General features: G+C 36.8%; 1 protein-coding gene across 6 annotated transcripts in view; it reads left to right on the forward strand.

The window, feature by feature from the left end:
• The window catches only part of CLOCK (clock circadian regulator), a 67,831-nt gene that overhangs the window by 18,490 nt on the left and 31,144 nt on the right, over positions 1-18,197 (forward strand). For 4 of the 6 annotated variants that reach the window (XM_037382823.1, XM_037382856.1, XM_037382839.1 and 1 more), the window contains exons 4-8: positions 1,426-1,483; positions 10,616-10,730; positions 13,351-13,441; positions 15,148-15,207; positions 15,624-15,772. In XM_037382823.1, the coding sequence (XP_037238720.1) occupies positions 13,395-13,441; positions 15,148-15,207; positions 15,624-15,772 (256 nt within the window). In that variant the 5' untranslated portion in view covers positions 1,426-1,483; positions 10,616-10,730; positions 13,351-13,394. Of the gene's footprint in view, positions 1-1,425; positions 1,484-3,179; positions 3,214-10,615; positions 10,731-13,350; positions 13,442-15,147; positions 15,208-15,623; positions 15,773-18,197 lie in introns of those variants that run through there. The other 2 variants (XM_037382833.1, XM_037382859.1) reach the window with 2 other exon arrangements.

Genomic DNA, 18,197 nt, shown 5'->3' on the forward strand with positions numbered 1-18,197 from the left:
AGTTTATATGGAAGTATCAGGCCAGAATCTGAATTTCCAAAAATACAAAAAGGAGCTGAATTTGTGATCCTTTTTCCCCCCATAACCTAATCTTGAAGATTCTTCTCTCAAATACGGTAGCAGCAAAGCTTAAAAAAGATTGGCTTAGAAATTCTTCAGTTACATTCAGTGTTTTATGTCTTTTAATCAATGTCATGATCTTAAAATATTTTTGAAAGAGCTGGGGGAATGGGAAATAATTGGCAGAATTTTTGCCATGAGTGTTGAATTAGTCTGCAAGGTTCTGAAAGTCTTTATTACAGAAATTCCCAGTGCTTGAAGAGTAATATTGTGTCATAATTGATCAATTTAATTTACATTTAAATTGACTGGACCCAACATTTTGAAGGTCGTACTGATCTATGGGAACAAGGTATTTGTTGGTCGTCTTTAGCTGCTTCTCTGGTGACCCTCAGGTGGTGAATTCAGTAGGTTTTCTGGAGTTGCTTAGTCAGCACAAGCCCTGAAAGTTTCTTCTCATGTCAGTAGCAAGCCGCAAAGGAGGAAAGCATGCTGCTGCTCCTCAGGAGAATGAAGAAAGAATGCTTGCAAATTTGATATCTACATAAAATGACAATGTTTTGGAAACACAGAATGCTAAAAGACAGTTGGTTAAATATTACAGTGCTACTTCAAACTATGGCTTTCCTTTCAACAGTGTTTACTGAACATTCAGAAATTCCGTTGTGTTCAGTGCTCTCATATTTGAATGCTTAAGTAAAGGTGGTGTTCTTTGTTTATTTCCATTTATATAAGAATATATATGCAGAATAATTACAGTAAAATTACATTAAATTTAGAGTTGACTTTATGTGCTTTTTTCTCTTGATGCATTGCTGTTTCTGCAGAGTTCATGCAATGCTGTCCCTCTTGCTAAAATAATGCACCATCTTTCCAGCCTCAGCAAGTCCAATTATTGACTAAATATTGGATGATGTTCCATTTCCTTTTGATTCTTGCTTATAGCAGGGTGGCAAAATGATATCTAACGTCTATCCCCAAAGTGGTTGCAACAAGCTTTGCAAAGAGTTTCCAGGAACAAGAAAACTAAAGGTGTTCTGCCTTAGTTTTGTCCATTCTTTAGCTGAGACAACAGTTAAGACATTTCCTCTCTGTACCAATTACAAAATTTTATTTTGTTTTGTTTTTTCCCTTTCCTGTTAAGGCACTTCCTGCCTATGTAATATGAAGGACTTGTCCTATATCTCAGGTTTTGCAATCACTGTAATTCCAGTTGAGGCTGGATTGTTACATTGAAAGTTAATTGCAAGAGTAACTGTAGTGTTTGGTTTAATGAAATTAAGTAGTGCAATGCAGGGGTTTGTAATTCCATAACAGTAGTGTTGAGTTTTCATATAATGTGTAAACTTGCTTTTTCTGTAACAGGTAGTTGTATTGGGGGAAAAACTGAAGGAGCTACTGGCAGACACCAGAAATTAGAAAAGTAAGTCTTTACTTTTGTTAAATCTTGTTAATCTTATGAACATAACAGTAAGCATGCTAATACAGAAGTGTATTTTGCCACATCTTTTTTTAATACACTGAAGTTAGCATCCCCTAGCATTTCCCTTGTTTTATTTTTTTTGTTGTTCTGTTTTTCTACTACCTCATTCTTTCTTCTGTTATCATTTTCTGGTCCTCAGGATGATGTGCAGGACTTCTACATGAAAGGGGTTGGGGGAGGCAGGAAGAGGAGCTGCTTGTTTGTTAATATGTGACTTGGACCGTGCTTCAGTGTTGGAGCTTAAAATGTTCCTACTCTCTCATTTTATGGAAATGTGAATTCTCACTTCTTTCCTTTTGAAGACGCTTTCCAGTGAAATGCACTGCGTATTCCATTCTTCAGGCAGTCAAACAGTCCACTCTTGACAAAAGATTTACAGAGTAATTTAGCTGTGCATGAGTCACCCGTGCTGGGAAATCTAAGCATCAGAAGCACTTCCACAGCTGCACAAATCGAGGATTGTGCAATCAACTTGGAAGAAAAAAATTATGCTTATCGCTAAATATTTTTATAGTGTTTTATTTCCATGTTTGCATTTCTACATTAGATGGATAATTAAGCTTCAGAGTAAATATTAACTTTCTGAAACACCTGTCACTTGTTCTCGGACATTGCTGTTCACAACTGTCCTAATCTTTTTATATAGGTCCATTTGGTACACTTGTACAATTCTAACTAAGAGTTGCAAATGGCTGCTGCTGGTATAAATCATTCTTTCATTAAATTTTCTTAGTTTCATATTGTTAATCTAGGTGAATGCCCTTGTACAAGTATCCATACAGAGTATCATCTTAAACCAGTCACAGTTCATGCTAATTAACATGGTACTTAATAAGTATGTTAACTACTTAGCAACACATCAGGTATATATACTGCTGTGCTTTTACATTTTGCTTGAGTTTCCCATTGACTTTAAAGCTGAGTTCTGGGTTTGTCTTCATATTCCAAACCTGATCCATGAGTCTGGATCAATGTATATAAACCTCATTCTGTCCAGAAATTTCATTTTTTACAGGTTGCCACATGAGATGCAGCAATGCATGGGAGAGTACAGATATTTCATTTAAATATGAAGCAGACTTCTCGAGTAGTAGCTACAATGCTGCTCTTTGACAACAAATTTGAATCTCATTTTTCTCAGTTTTGTTCTCTGGTTGTAATTTAACACATGGTGTTAGGTCAGCATGAAATGGCATTGTTGCCAAAAGCTGTCTAACCTGGTGATTCACTGCTTCCCCTTCCCTTGTGCCAACACAGCTTTTGAGCAGCCATATGGTGAAACAAATGCAGTTGATTTAGCTGAATGAAACAATATTTGGGTTAGTTTTAGGCTGGACCAATTTTCAGCTGTGTTGACTGTGTGATTACAGATACTGATGGTAGCAGAAGAGAGGGAGTTTAATATGGGTGTGGAAATGAGTGGTCAAAGTAATGATCACAGGCTAACATGAAAACTTTTGTTTGACCAAGGAGTTTGGTAAAAGTGCTTACAAATGTAAGTAACTGTTAGGCTATGAAGTAGTAGAATCTGTATCCTAGCGTCTGTAGCCATATATGTATGTAGACCTGCATCATCTCTTATATATTGATCTTGCTATCCTACATGTCTAATTCTTTTACCTGTGGACTGATTCAGAGGAAGTACTTGGTCTGTTTCTCCTGCATTCTAGGTGAGTACCCTGTCCATGAGTTAGGAATAAGTTTTTGTCTCCTGTTTAAAAAAAAACAACCAACAAAAAAACAAAACTTGAGTTCATTTCATTAGGATGGCTGGCGTGGCATTCTGCTTTCCCTCTGCCTCCTCCACCCCTTTTTAATGTGTGCATAACTGAGAAGCGATAAGATGTTTCTGAATGTGCTAGGTAATGGTATCTTAAAGGAATTAAGCTGTTGATATGAAATACGTGGTTGCCCCTTAAAAGGTAAAGTGAATTATAAATCAAACAAAACTGATTTAAGGCCTATAGCTATATGATTAAGTTTCTCCTAAATAGACTGTAAAGGCATTGGGTGCAGAAATAACTTGCATAACTTAACTTCTTACAGGCTGTATTGGACATTTGTTGACGACTTGGATTTCTGACGATTTTAGAATGCAATAGTGAGAACAAAACAAGAAATTGTGACTGAAGGTTTTTCTAGATTAGTCAGTACTGTATGTAAAAGGTATTAGTGTTCATTTGGATATAAAAACCGATAAATCTTCATTGAGCAGATTTTTCTGGTCTAGGATAGAGTTTTGGAAAGAGTCATTTGTATGAATTTAAAAAACAGCTTTGTAGGTACCTTTTCTACCTTGCAACACACATGCGTACTAACTGGTTAAGGTGCTCACCTAGTATGTAGCTTCATGTTTTTCTGCAAGATTAATTGTAGTGGAGAACTGAGTGTTGTTGTAGTAATAATAATTGTAAAGCCTCCTTTTCTAAATTTAAAAATGAGTTTATATCAACACTCAGCAGAAATTTTTTTATGGAATGGAAGAAGAATTTACCTTGCTTTGAATGTGTAATAATTGCATCTGTTGAATTTGATAATGAATTTTCTCCAGGACAGTTTTCAAAAGTTAGTTTACTTTCTGTATCTAGACATTCTTCCCTCTTATTATTGGGGTGGATGAAAGGCAATGTTTAACACTCTTATGTGTCTCATAATTTTCATGAATAGTTTACAGTGTAGGAATAAAGTGTTTAATAAATTTTTCCTCTTTGGTTAGCTTTATTAGTATTCTTGGCATTATTTATGCTCTGAGGAAAGTGTGACAATCAATTTTAGACAAATTGTTTAAACTAGCATCCGTATCTGATCTAAAACATTTAAAATTTCTAATGCTCTGTTTCATTAATATGCATATTTGTAATTGGATAAATAATTTCAAAGTGTTGTTAACTCCAGGATAGATATCTTGGTACACTGTTTTAAATTTTTTTCCTTTAATTTCTGTTAATATTGAGAAATTATCGATTTTTTTTTTTTTTTTTTTTTTTGGTCTGGTAACTGTTCTGTTGAAAGTCATTATTTTGTGTGTAGTAGATAATTTTCAGGGATAATTGGTAATATTTGGTGGGAATTTAAACTTTTGAGCATATGTGTGGCATTTTTTCTCCTTTTGAACTTCTGAAAAAACTTTTGTTCTTGGCTCTGTTTAAGAGGCTGGAAGAAGGATGCTGGGATTTTACTTGTTCATTGTAAAATATACCAAGTTTAGATGCCTCCATTGAGAGACTAGCAGACTCTCCAGATTCTACTCAACGTGTAACGCTTTTTCCATAGCACAGTGAGCATTAATTGAGGATCTGTTCTTGAGCTGGCTGGCTGCAGGTCCCATTAAAGGAAGTGGAGATTTAGAGACGTGAACGTTTTCACTTTTGAATTGTAACACCGACAGGCTAGCTTATCTTGATTAAAAGTCATGCTGTGAAGTACTGCTTTTTTTGTTAAGTCCCTCAGCCGTGCCCATTTTCAAAGGTACATGAAGTCACACTTTTTTACTAAGAGCATGATAATAAAGACTGTATTTAAAACTGTGATATGTGGATTCTTTTGGACACATCATTTCACAAATCTGCTTTGGTGTGTTGCCAGAGCTGAAGGGGTGCACACCTCCAGTGGGAGCCAAGGGAAGGGTGGCAAGAAGGAGGCTGGAGCTTTATAACAACTGGTGCAAGTGGAATCAGTAACATGTAGCCACAGTCTTTCTCTTGTACAGGCTAGTGGCACACAGCATTTACCAGCATTATCTCTGCCACACTTTACAGCTTTGTTATTGAAGGAGAGGTATCTCCAGTAAGGAGCTGTGAATACGAAGGACTGAGAAAATACTTCAAAGGAGAATATGGAAGAATAGCAGTTGTTTCTGATGGCCATGTCATTAAACACTGTCTTTTGAATTTATCTTATAAACTTAGCTAGGTCTGTACTATTTTTTTGTTTTCCTTTATGATTTTCTGAGAAAGGGAGTGTCCTCACTAACAAACTCTGAAAATCAGTATTCTAATCACTTTGTTAACAATTTGAAGGGGACACATACTCAACACCTCAGGTATCTCCAAGTGTAGTTAATTCGGATCTTAGAAGGCAAAGTTAATACAGGCAACCTGGAAAGTGATGGAGGGGAGAAAAGCCTGGTAAGTGCTTCAGCACCCCAAAGCCAAGGACCAGTTATTAGAAGCCTGGCAATTTGCTGAGTACTTTCCTGGGATGGGCGGCCAGGCTCAGGGAAGAGCCCAGATGGCCAGCAAGTTCCTGATGAGGAGGCAGGTCTGAGGAAAAGTCAGAAAGAAATGGGTGAGTCACAGGCCAGATCAGTGGGTTATATGGCTGGGCAGCAGTGTAGCCCAGGCGAAGAGTCTGAGGCTTCTTACGGCTTTCTTGCACATACCTTTACTGTAGTCTGAACCAAGATGGGAGTGCTGCACTGTGTCGGGGAGGGAGCTGTGGGCCCATCTCTGTGGTGAGGAAGGGGAAGGAGATGCAGACTCCAGGTGAGAGTGGCAGCAGAACAGCCGGTCAAACAGAGATCAGACCAAATGACCTGGAGGGGAGGAATGGTGGGCTGGCGTATTTTCTGCAACCAGAAATTGCAAATTGTGTCCAGTCCCAAGTTACACAGCAAAGTTCTCTCTTGATGGCAGCACATGAAGAACATAGGAGAGGATTGCTTTTTCCTCTAATCCTCATCATCCGTGTTTCTATGAAGATATTATTTACAGTGACTCTTAGCCAGACTTGTCAGAGCAACTTTCTTAGGTCCCTTTCTTTTGCAGGAGTAGACAAGGACACATCTGTGTTAAAAACCGTTTTTAAGAACTTAACCTCTTTTTACCTCTGTGGTGTTTATGTTGTCTCCCACTCATGGTGATCTGTAGGCTCTTCCAACTGCTGCTGTTTGTTTGGACTATGTACAAACAGGTCTGTGGGCAGGTAGTATGCACTCTTTCAAGTGCCATTATAACTTGACTAAAGGTGTGATATCTCTAACCACTACCACAACAGGCCTCCTGTCAGGCAGGTCGTCTCTCCAGGAGATTGCTTGGGCTTAATCTCTTTCTCAAAAGTCCCTCAGGAACAGACTTGACTGGGTGAGTTATTCTGATAATGGCAATCCGCACCACCAGTCATCTGTCCTACTGCCCTTTCTTCATTATGTTGCACAGATGTGTCCTTTTCTACCCCCTGCAAAGGTAGTGGCCCTAAGCAAGCTGCTCTACCAGACCAGGATATTCTGGGATCAAGTTGTGTGGATGTCTGTGCTAGAAGCAGCCCTCTCATACTCTGTTTTCCTGTGAAGCAGGTGAAGATGTACACCTGCTGTTACAGCGTGTTTATCTACAGCAAATGACATTTCTGGATTATGTCAGATCTTCTGCACAAGTACAGGCCAAGACTACAGTTGATTTGTTGACATGATGGAGAGGAGTTTACAATATGAAGCTATTTCCAGCTATTAGAATAACCTTTTCAGCTGCAAAGTTTGGACAGCATTTCTTGAAGTTCCTGTCAGCCCTGCCTTCTGATATTTTTGTTTGGTTGCCTTTTTTTTTTTGTGGTTGTGTGTTTTTTTTTGTTTTGTTCAATTTTGAGGTAGAAGATAAAAGGGATGTATGTCAGTTTTAAAAACATATTTTAACAGATAGCCTTTGTTTAGCAAGAAGGGATCAATCCGTTGTTATCCTAATTTGCTTTCTGTTGGTGTTTATAGCACTGCAAGCAGAGGAGCAAGTATTTTGAAACCTGCTAGCTTGTTCTATTAGGCCAAACTATATCTGATTAGAGAGCAGGTTATGGTTTACCTGCCTAAAAATCTATTGCTCTCTAAAAAGTCGGGTTACTATAGAGGAACAAAACCAAAGCAAATTCTTTCCCTTTTCCTTCCCTCTATTCCACCTCCAAAAAACAAAAGCTGAACAGAAAAGTGGTTGGGCTGGAGGTAAACCTATGAAGCAAAGAGCAAAATGGAGAACATTAGCGATAGTGGTGTGCTATTCTGGGCATGAGATAATGGATCTCTGCTTGCCCATGGTGTAATGCCTTAGTAGACTGAAACACCAGAAGTTCATAATCCAAGTTACCAGAAGGAAACGCTTCTTTCCTCCTGGAAAAAAGTATCAAGAAGGTCTATAATTATCCCCAGAATCCATATAATCAATAGGGCTTTTGGTGCTGTGCTTACTTTGAGGGCTAGGTTCTGGCTCAGCTGTTTGCTCGCAGTGTGGTTTTTCTGCTCCTTGGCTGGCTTACCCTGGTACATAACTGGCGTTAGAGCTCTGCTGGGGCATCAGGTGCTGTGGAGGTGCGGGCTGGTGTGCTGTGATTTTGATTCTTTAGACAAGATCTTCTTTAAAGCTTATCCTCTGTGATTATAATAACTAGTTTGTTCCCCTGGCAAAATAGGATTATGGCACAGAGATCAGGTTGTATTAAAGAAGTTAATCTATTTCTGTTTGAAGAAACCGTAGCGTTGGAAAACTGCATTGTTTCCTGTATTTTTCCTGTGATCTTTCCTGGGTGAAATTACTTGTCTTAATAATACCTATCACCTTGCATTAATTCTGTCTGAGGGCTGCAATCTGTAAAGTCATGAAAATATTACTTATAAAATCAAGACATTTTTTAAAAAAACTTTTTTAAAATATAAGAGCAGTATTGATTCTTCCTCAAAAATATTTGACAATGTTACCATTAAGGTGAAGTACTGGAGGCGTAGGGGTTTCAGTCACTGATGATGTACAAAATTAAGTACAGGCAGAGCATTGACTATTGTCCCATCCATTTTTAGTCCAGTCATGACAGAAATCTGTCATGAGCAAGACTGTAGTGTAATATCACAGTTTGCTCTTTGAATTTGTTTCTAAGATTTAATATCACCAGTGTGCATACCGGTATTGATGATAAAAATGGACTGAAGTTACTGAAATTCTTTCATTCGAAAACATTGAATATTTATCAGATGGTGTGAACTTTTCACTGTTACCTTCGATTGGATTGTGGCTTTTTACCTATGACTTAATCAGAACCTCGTTTCTTTGGCCAAGCAATAACTTGGCACCCAGTAACTTACTGCCTCGCCATGACTGGTAAGTCAGCATTGTGTAGAAGTGACAGTGTTGCTAGTTTTTGTGGTTTTGCTACAGATTGAGAAATGTTATGTATTAATAGTTTGTATATCCATGGCAGCAGCTAAGGTTTGAGATTGAGGACCTCAGCTTTCTTAAAGATTGTAAGTTTCTGCCTTCTTGGTTGCAGAAAAGTTTAAAACCATGCACTGAATGTGTACAAAAGACACAGTATCTAGAGACAAGTACACATAATTCATTGCATTTAAAAAACCCTCATGAATTGTGGAGACAGACCCATGACCTTTGAACACTTGTGGCTGACAGTGCTGGTGTGTAGGCGTCTTAACCTTTCTGCTGGCTTTTGCATGCATGCCATTTCTACTGAGTTAGAGATCTATGTGGTTTTGGCTACAAAAGCTTTTCCGCTGTGATTAGCTTTCCTTTTGGTCTGATTTAAGCTTGCTTATGTGTATTTGTGACATAAACATATTCCTTTCCTTGTCATCTTAAAATCCCTTTTTGAAATACCCTTAAAAACTTCTTTTTTTAAAATTCTGTTTTAGACTTTATCGCATAAGGTTATCATATAGATATAAGTCCTGTGGTATTTTTCTGAAGTGTTTCATTGTGATTTTTTTTAAAAATACACCTCTACAAAATACATGCTGCAGAGATGAGGTCTAAAATTTTCCTCATTAGAACTCTGTTCGAAGCTGGGTGAGAGTTGGCAGAGTTGTTCGAGTCCAAGCAGTTTAAAAACACAGGTTTCATGTTGCAGACTCTCTAACCTAGACTTCATGGGACTCTTTGTCACTATTAATGTTAGCACTTGTCAAACGGAACAAAACAGAATAGGAGAGGAGGCTGTAAGCACCTAAAAAAGTAGGTCAATGGGCCAGCAGGTTATTTGGCCAGACAAGAGCAAGTGGCTTCATTGAATCATGCTGTAATTGTTTTTCTCCTGTTGGCAGATTGTTCTGTGCTTTAACTTCCTATGTTAATATTTACATCTGTGTTTTAACCACTTAAGAGCCTCTGTTAGGTACAGGGGAAGGAGAAACTTAACTTTTCTAATCAAATAAGAGGTAATTCTGGTGTTTTCCATTAAGCGCATTAATAAATTTAAGAGTAGCATAGCTTAGTTTTTAGATCCCAGCTTCCTTTTTAGAATTTAATATGCTTTAAAATAAAAATTTTCAGAAATGGTACAAGTACATTATTGTATAGTGAATACATTTTATTTTAAGAACCGTAAGCAAGGCAGATAGAAGCACAATAAAGATGAGAAAACTGATTTCATGTAACTTAAAAATGTGGAAAGTAGCATGGCTCAAGGGAAGAAACTATAAATGAAATGTAATGGTATAAAGAGACTGGAAATTGGTGGTCACATACTCATGCAGAGTTTTTTTATGGAAGAGCTGGATTTGTGAGGTTCATTTGGAATACATTCTTGGAAATGTTAATGAAGTGGGTTTTGAAAGAAGGGGTTAATGGCTGTGTCTGAGAGAGTAGCAGTAATGCAGCTGGGTGACTTTGCTAGTTGCAGCAGCATTCTACACATTCTGGAGTCTTGAGGGTGGCAATTCTGGAGATTTGGAGAGAAGACTTAACTCAGAAAGCCAAGAGAGGCCCAAGTAAGAAAGAGTTTCAGCAGAAAAGGTGTTAAAATAATGGTGTAAAGATATACTTTGAAGGTAGCAAGTGGAAATAAGGACGTAGATGGTGTGGGATGATACTGAATTTGAAATTAAGAATGACATCAAGGTTAAAGGTAAGCATAAAGTGATAGTTTAAAGCAGAAACTAAATTGTGTCAGAATATCCTGCTTATCAAGGAGAAGAGCTTTAAAACGAGGTGAATTCAGATAGTGAAATACTCAGGATATTTTTAATAAGCAGAATGTTGCGTTTATAAATTATTTTTGTTGAAATTACAACTTCTCTTTTATTAAAAGAAGTGATTATTTTACATCTCATTGATTTTAAAACACTCCTTTTTAATTTTTTTACAGTTCAGAATTCAATGCTTTTCTGCAGAAGAGGATACATCTAACTCCATATTGTTCTTCAGAGGAACCAGGTTTCATTCCTAAACCTCACACTTTAACAAGTCCCAAAGTGTAAAAGGTAAAGTTATATTCTTATTATTCCTATGGCTTTCTGTTATCAACACTGAAGGGCTGAGTAGCAATGTTAAGTAGTGTCTTTTGATCTCCAGAGTGCGACTGAATTTGAATCTTAGAAATAGGTGTACTCCTTGATTTCTGTAGTGTTTGCTTTAAACTTGACTGGTTTCATTGGCCTTATCTCTGCAGCCTTACCCATTGGCTTGTCTAAGCACTGAGAATGTTCAGTGTCTTGCAGATTCGGATGCAAAGACAGAAGGGTCAGACCTTGAAAAGTGAGAAATAAATGCACTACAAGTGCATTTCCTGTGGGCTTTCAGTTCTTTTAACTGTTTGTCTTGGATAGCAAAGCTAGGTTGCCAGTTCTGACATATAGGATCTGTATACTGTAACAAGTGAATGTTTTGTTGAATTCTAGAAATTGAGTGCTTTGTTAAAGTGAAAATACTGACTTTCAAATTCTGATTCTGCATAATGAAGATGTCAGTTATGTCACAGATGAAAGTCTTCTGTATTTGGCTGTACATGTATTTTTCTTTTGCAGATTAAGAGAACAAAATATCATTTTTCCTACAGATTTTTGTATTACTCTTCATCCCTATAATGTTAGGTATCAAATACATTTAAAAATTTAACACAGGGCTGAAAGTGTATTTAGTGCATACATGTATTAGTGCATACTGTGTAAGCTTAAATGAAAACAAGTTTCTAGCTGGTGTCTTGATTTTAAACTAATTCCATGCCAGCAATGGTAGTTTGCTTTTACTGCTGAGCAGCTGGTTTGCTGTGTGCTTTTGAGAAAAGTCCAAACAAACACTTCTTCATAATTTACTTACATCTTGCCATTTCTGGCTGGTTTTCAAATAGTGCAGCTCCATTACTTTATAAAACTTGGCCAACTAATTTGAGGAATTTAAGTTGTCAGTATGGTCAGTGTAATTCTTATTTTGAAGAATTGAAGTAAAGGAATGGTTTGCTTCCAGTGTGTTTTCAGAGCACTAGATTTTGGAGAATAAAGGCAAGATGAAGAGGTAGGTAAGAGGGCTCATGGGCATTTGGGCAAAACTGCACGCAAACCTTGTGATGAACCTTTAAAAAGGTAGTGCTGCAGCACAGCTCTCCCATTTACTTTCCTGCTACATTCAAGTTATGAAACTGTGGGGAGAAATACTAGTTTCGTGGAGCAAACCTGCATAGTATGTGGCTGTTGTAGACTGTGACAGTTTTGTTGAAACAGAAGCTTTCTTCCTCAGTTTCCCCATATATTAAAAACTGGGATAAGATTTTCATGGAACACTTTGCAGACTGGGTCATGGAGTTGCTGCCATATTTCTTTGTCGTATTAACACTGCAAGTTCCACTGGATTTGGCACTCTCAGAAACAAATCCTTCCTTCTCAGAAACTATTAGTCACTAAAATTATTAAACCTAGCTCAGGGTTCCTCAAACTACGGCCCGTGGGCTGGATACGTGCCCCCAGGGTCCTCAGTCCGGCCCCTGCTATTTACAGAACCCCCCTGCCTCCCTGTGGGGGGTTGGGGGGGAACCAAGCAGCCACAGATGGCTGCCTGCCACTGCATCTGCGCCCCGGCCCCCTGGTTAAAAAGTTTGAGGACCCCTGACCTAGCTCCTTTGAAATAAATGTAATGCCTTTTTACTATTAAGTTTGTAACATAGAAGAATTCCCAAATACCTGCAAGTTCAGCTCATATAAAACTTCTTCCTGCATGCAGTTGTTCCTTAATCACTGAAAAAGTTACAATTTTGATGCTCCATTTGAGCAGCCTCTGACAACTGACTTTTCTATATCAAAGGAAAAGATTGAATTTGATTGGTTTATGTTTGACTTTCAGCCTTTCTGTAATCTGTGTAGTTTTATAATTTTTGAATACCTAAAAGTAGGTACTTGTTGAATTAAATACTACTTTTAATTTTACGTTCCTTCTGTCACTCTTAATACATCATGCATGTTCTTTGTTCAAAATATGTACAGCTGGAAAACCAAAGGTTCCTGCTGAAACTTTGTAATGAGTAAGTGACTGCTTTAAGAAACAGCCAGGTTAAATAACTTTCTCACAGGAGATCACGTTCTAATAGGTATCTTAATTGTTACTGTTTTGTGTGTCTGTTATAACAATGTGCTCAAGAATAAAATATAGTAAGAAATAAATTATAGCTGTAAATTACTATATGCCAAATGCCTTCTGTTTGCATAAATTTCTAGATAGAATGTGTTATACTACTGAGAAGTCTATTTTACATCTGTTCCACCTTCAAATTTACGAGAGCCTTTTAGGTAGAAGTTAAAATAAAAATGAAAAGCTGAATCTGAATTCAGAGTCAGAAAAAGGGTTGTATTGGTTTAGTCCAGACTTATTTATCATGGCATTTAATAAAACAATGTTCTTTTGAACTTTCTGTCATGTAAAATGAGATATTAAGTCCAGGTTATGACGTTAATGGAGACTGCATTAGAGAAGGTAGGAGGGCAGAGCAGTAGGTTGGAAGAGAGTGGAAGATTAAGAGCAGCTTATAGAGAAGTGGAAGCTCGAGTATGCTCTAATGAAGAACCTGTTTATTCCTCCAGAGTCACGTTTTGATACTTTTTTCTTCTCTTATAGGCAAACGTACAAATGTCTACCACAAGACTAAAGTGTGATATGTTATGTTTTTTACCATAAGCACTCATAAAATGAGCTCCATTGCAGACAGGTATGTTAATAAATACTGAGAGTTTTGAAGGAATTACTGTTCAATGCTTTCTTTACTAGTCTTTTTCTATAGCTCACATACACAGAATATTAAATTTATGCAAGAAATAAGAGGAGTGAATTTTCGGCTATTTTTGACAACGTTAACTTTGGTAGTTGTTAGATGTGTTATTTTGTATTGGAAATACTGAGTTTTGTTTGTGTACTGTAATACTAAAAAATTTCATTTTCAGCTATGGAACAGCATCTGTGCAAGTTGAGCTGGTTTATAATGTTTATTTGGATTTATTTTTTTTAGTACTTCACTATTTGATTAAGGAAAACTAATACATTTAAACAATTAGTGATGCAGCATATGAGAGTAAAGTGACCTGCTAACCTATTTCAAGAGAAAAGTAATAGCTGAGACACGTTTTCTATTTGGTTCCTTGAGCAGGACTTTCTTAGCAGCTTAGGTGAACATCTGTCCTTAGTATTCTGTGAATTACCATTTTTGAGACTTCAGGCAATGAAACTTGCATCAAATTTATAGAAAGTTAAACCATATCAAAATATATAACAATAAATGCAAAGGGTAAAACTTCTGAAATGCTTCTTTGACTTGTCAGTTCTTTTAGTGAAGTTTTGTGGCATTTCACTGAGTCTTCAGCCTTTTGAATATATTAATTCCTTTTAAAAGCTTTATGTAGTAGCATACAAAATAACTACTTGCTAACATCATTGCTTATCATAATGTACAATTGATGATTTATCAGTTATAAATCAGAGAGATGAGGTAAGCTTTTTAGAAATATGGTTACTTGGCTTAAGGGAAGGAAACAGGATTATAAAAAAGGTGGGCATAGAGATCAATGTGAACAGCACTAAACAGACTGAAAGCAGACAGAAGTTGTTAAAGGAATAAAATGTGAATGTCCATTATACAGCAGTTTTGGAAAACAGGAACAGTTTTGACTTGACTTCTAAAACAAAAGGAAATGGAATAAAGGGCTTTTATGAAGTATACTGAGGCATCTTCAAAGGAAAACACGTTCTCATTTTCATATTTTAATACCTCTTCAGCAGTATGCAGACAGGTGTCAAGTTGAGGAAAAGTTATGTGATACTTGTTGAGAAAGCAAATATAATGAAGTAATCACTGGTTTTATTGATATTAATTGTATATTTATAAAATTACATATGTGGATGAGGTATGAGCATATTCCTCAGCCCTCTTCCATTAATAATACTACACTATTTAAGAAAAAATGTACTTTCTTACTATAAATACTTCCAATAATTGGAATAGAAGTTTTCAGTAGGTAAAAATAAGTTATATATGTTCTCTGTCATGTTTTCAAAAGGGTAAGGTAATGCAAATAATCCAGAAGAGACAGGAAAATAAAACAGTGTTCAATTCAGTGTTTGCATAGGGTTGTAAGTTCTCATTAGAAATAGTCTCAAAATCCTTTGAGTTGTTTCAGAAACGTAAGGGGTTTTGCTTTCTTTCTAGTAAAAGTTCTACACGGAGAACTTACAGCAGAGTTGGCTTCAGGTTATTGGTGATGGTCCTTGTTAGACATCTCAGTAAAACAGTGCTTTGGTTTCTTGATGTAATGGAGATGATGATTAATGAGCTCTGCCCCCCACCCCCTTCATTATGATTGGACTCCACAAGAGAGAAATTTTATACTCTCAACATTTATTTCTCTTCGGGTTTTTTTTCAGAAATGATGGAAGCATTTTTGATGGGCTGGTGGAAGAAGATGACAAAGATAAAGCAAAAAGGTAAGTTTTAAAGTTATTATTTAAAGCTAAGAAATGTCCTGTACTTGTACACTTCAACTTATGGGGGTGATCTCTAAACAATAAAAACGTGATTCTTTTATAAATAGTCATATTACTGAACAGCTTTCTTTTACTGTTATTCTTCAGATATATTGTGTATTTATAACTGTGGTTCAATGATTTGTATTTTTGTAAAAGAGTGCTTTATTCCAAAGACTTAGCTATACCGCTCTGTGAGAAGGAGGAAGCCACCCTTCAAAAAATGGTGTCTGAGATACAGAATAAGTGTGCTTGTGACACTCCTCACAGCAGGAATTCTTAAGGGGCTGTTAGCATCAGGAACCTGGCAGTAGTATGCAACTTACTGTAAGAAAGTTTCATAGGTGTTATAAAATGTTTCCTGTTCTGTTCTTCAGAGTGTCTAGGAACAAGTCTGAAAAGAAACGTCGAGATCAGTTCAATGTACTTATCAAAGAGCTGGGTTCCATGCTTCCAGGTAATGCTCGGAAGATGGATAAATCCACTGTACTGCAGAAGAGCATTGACTTTTTACGGAAGCACAAAGGTAATTATTTCTAATAATTAAAAAATATTTGTAAATTCTTTATTTTTTTAAATGATATTCACTTAGTACATAAAACATTAACAATTTTGCGGCTTCTTTAAGGAAATTGTAAAACAAATGTAAATAGCTCCTGAAGAAAGATGTTTAATATCACAATTTAGGTAGCACAGATATAATTTGACTTGTATCTTGCAAAAGCCAGTACTAAATTTTGTTTTGTCCCATAGTTGTCAAAGTCGTCTGTTTCATAAAACAAATAATTTATTTTTGAAATAACCTTGAAGTTTTTTGTTCTGGGCAGATGGAGACCTTTAGGATTAGTTGCTTCATAGCGTGCAGATTGTCAAAATTTTACTTCACAAGAAAACTGCTGATCCATTTCAGTGGAAGTACTTGCTGGAAGGACTTTGATGTTTAGATAAGACTGGTTTGAACAGTTGGTTTGTCTCTCCAAGGTCCACATAAAGCAAGATAAATCACTGGAAAACATAGTCTGAGGGAACTTAATGCTCCCTCTCATCATGCCAGGTATCTACACAACTGGCTGCTTTAAAAAAGATGATAAGGCGGGAGAGCATTGTAGTCTCCAGCAAGCATTACTAGGTAGGTTGTTTGATGAGAGAGGGTGGCATGCAGTGGGCATACAGGCAAGCAGCATAGGCGTCTTATTTTTTCCTATTAGCTAGAAGAAAACGCCAGAAAATCTATACTTTTAGCTGAACTTTCTAATATCAAGACATATCCACTGATGTATAAACCAATGAGTGTGTGTGTTTGTTGTTTTGTAAACTGTCATATGAAATGTCAAAATGATGAATGTCTTTGAATATCCTTCCTATGTTTTGTTTCTCTGGTTGTTTGCATCAGCTGGTGCTGGGATACACCCAGATATGTTGCACTGAAGTTCGTTACAGATCATTAGTTCTGTCATGAAAAAATTACTCCACCAAGTGTACATTTTTTATGGCTGTTTGATATTTATGTATTTTAAAAAATCCCTGTTTCTGTGCCTACACTTGTTCTTAATATGGCACCTTGTGGCTCACAATGCTAAAAACAAGATTAAAAATTGAAGAAAATTAACTCTTTTGCTAGTTAACCCATTTCCGCCAGTAATTTCTGAGCATCCATACTAACTCAAAAGCAGTAGGGACAAAAGAAGCAGCTATAAGTTTAGAAAATAAAGTAAGTTAATCTATTAAGTGGATTAGTAGGTATGTATTTATCAACAGTATGTGTGCTAATTTAAAGTATGTTAAGGTATGATAAATATTTTTCCATACCCTAGCGTGTTTCTTCCATTAGTGTTATGGTTCAAGTAGCACCAGATGGGTACTGAATAGTGCCATTAAAAGGGTAAACCTAACAATTAAAATGGAAAGGGAGGTGGGGTAATTTGTGTGAGAACTCATAAATTAGGGTTTTTTTTGCCAATTAAATTTTGATTATGCTGTTTCAATATTCTGAGACACGTTTGTCTCATAAGAGAAAATAAAGCAGTGTGCAAGCTCCTTTTCTGTAAAAGTCAGTTCTGTGGGTTCTAAGGCCTTTGTAAAAATTGGTTCTGTTTCAGAATCATGCTATCATGTATTGATGATTCCTATCATAAAATGTAGAGTGAAGAAAGAACACGTAGTCAGCAAGCAGCGCCGGTCATACTTTATTTTTCAAAGTGCTTTCTGAGAGTATTTTTTAAAATTATTATTATTATTTTTAGGATAAAGGGGCAAAAAGCAGCTCTGCAGATGGATGTCTGTTAGGTCATGGTGCATTTGTCCTTCACCTGGTGGGACTTTGTGTGACTGCACGTATCATATTAAGGACTCTAAAGCTCTGGCTGCCAGTGTTTACTAGCATTGCTCTGCACTGGTTTACATTAAAGTGTTTTGGACAAAATGTTGACAAAGTTCAGAAACATATTTTGCCTCCTGGGCTGCCTGGATCTGTTGCAATAAAGCAGAATGACCCTAGCAGTAAATGAATTGTTCAGTGCTGATTAGCTGCTTTATTGTTGAAAATCCTACTGTGTTCAGCCACCAGGTTTTGATTAACAGCATTGCTTCTGGTTCTTTCTGGACCATTTCCATGTTGGCCAGACTTGGTACTCTGGTGGCAGCTCCAGATTGGCCAGTGTGGGTTCTGTTTCTCATTGGGAAAAACCAGCAGGCTAAACACACTGAAATTCTATTACTGAGAGCTTGTCCTTGGCTAATGCTGCCTATCATCTTCCTTTGAATTTTTAAACAAGAAATTTTTGAAAATGATGAAATACTGAAGAATTTAGCTGTTTATAATTACAACTAGTAGATTGATACTCATACAACCCACAGATAAATACTACAGATCTTGGCCCAGCTGGCAATTTCTTTTGAGGATACTCAGTGCTGATGCAGAGTTGCTTCAGATGCTGGATCTGAAGATGGAG

This window comes from Falco rusticolus, chromosome 1 (genome assembly GCF_015220075.1).
Source record: "Falco rusticolus isolate bFalRus1 chromosome 1, bFalRus1.pri, whole genome shotgun sequence".
In the NCBI taxonomy this organism is placed as follows: Eukaryota; Metazoa; Chordata; class Aves; order Falconiformes; family Falconidae; genus Falco; species Falco rusticolus.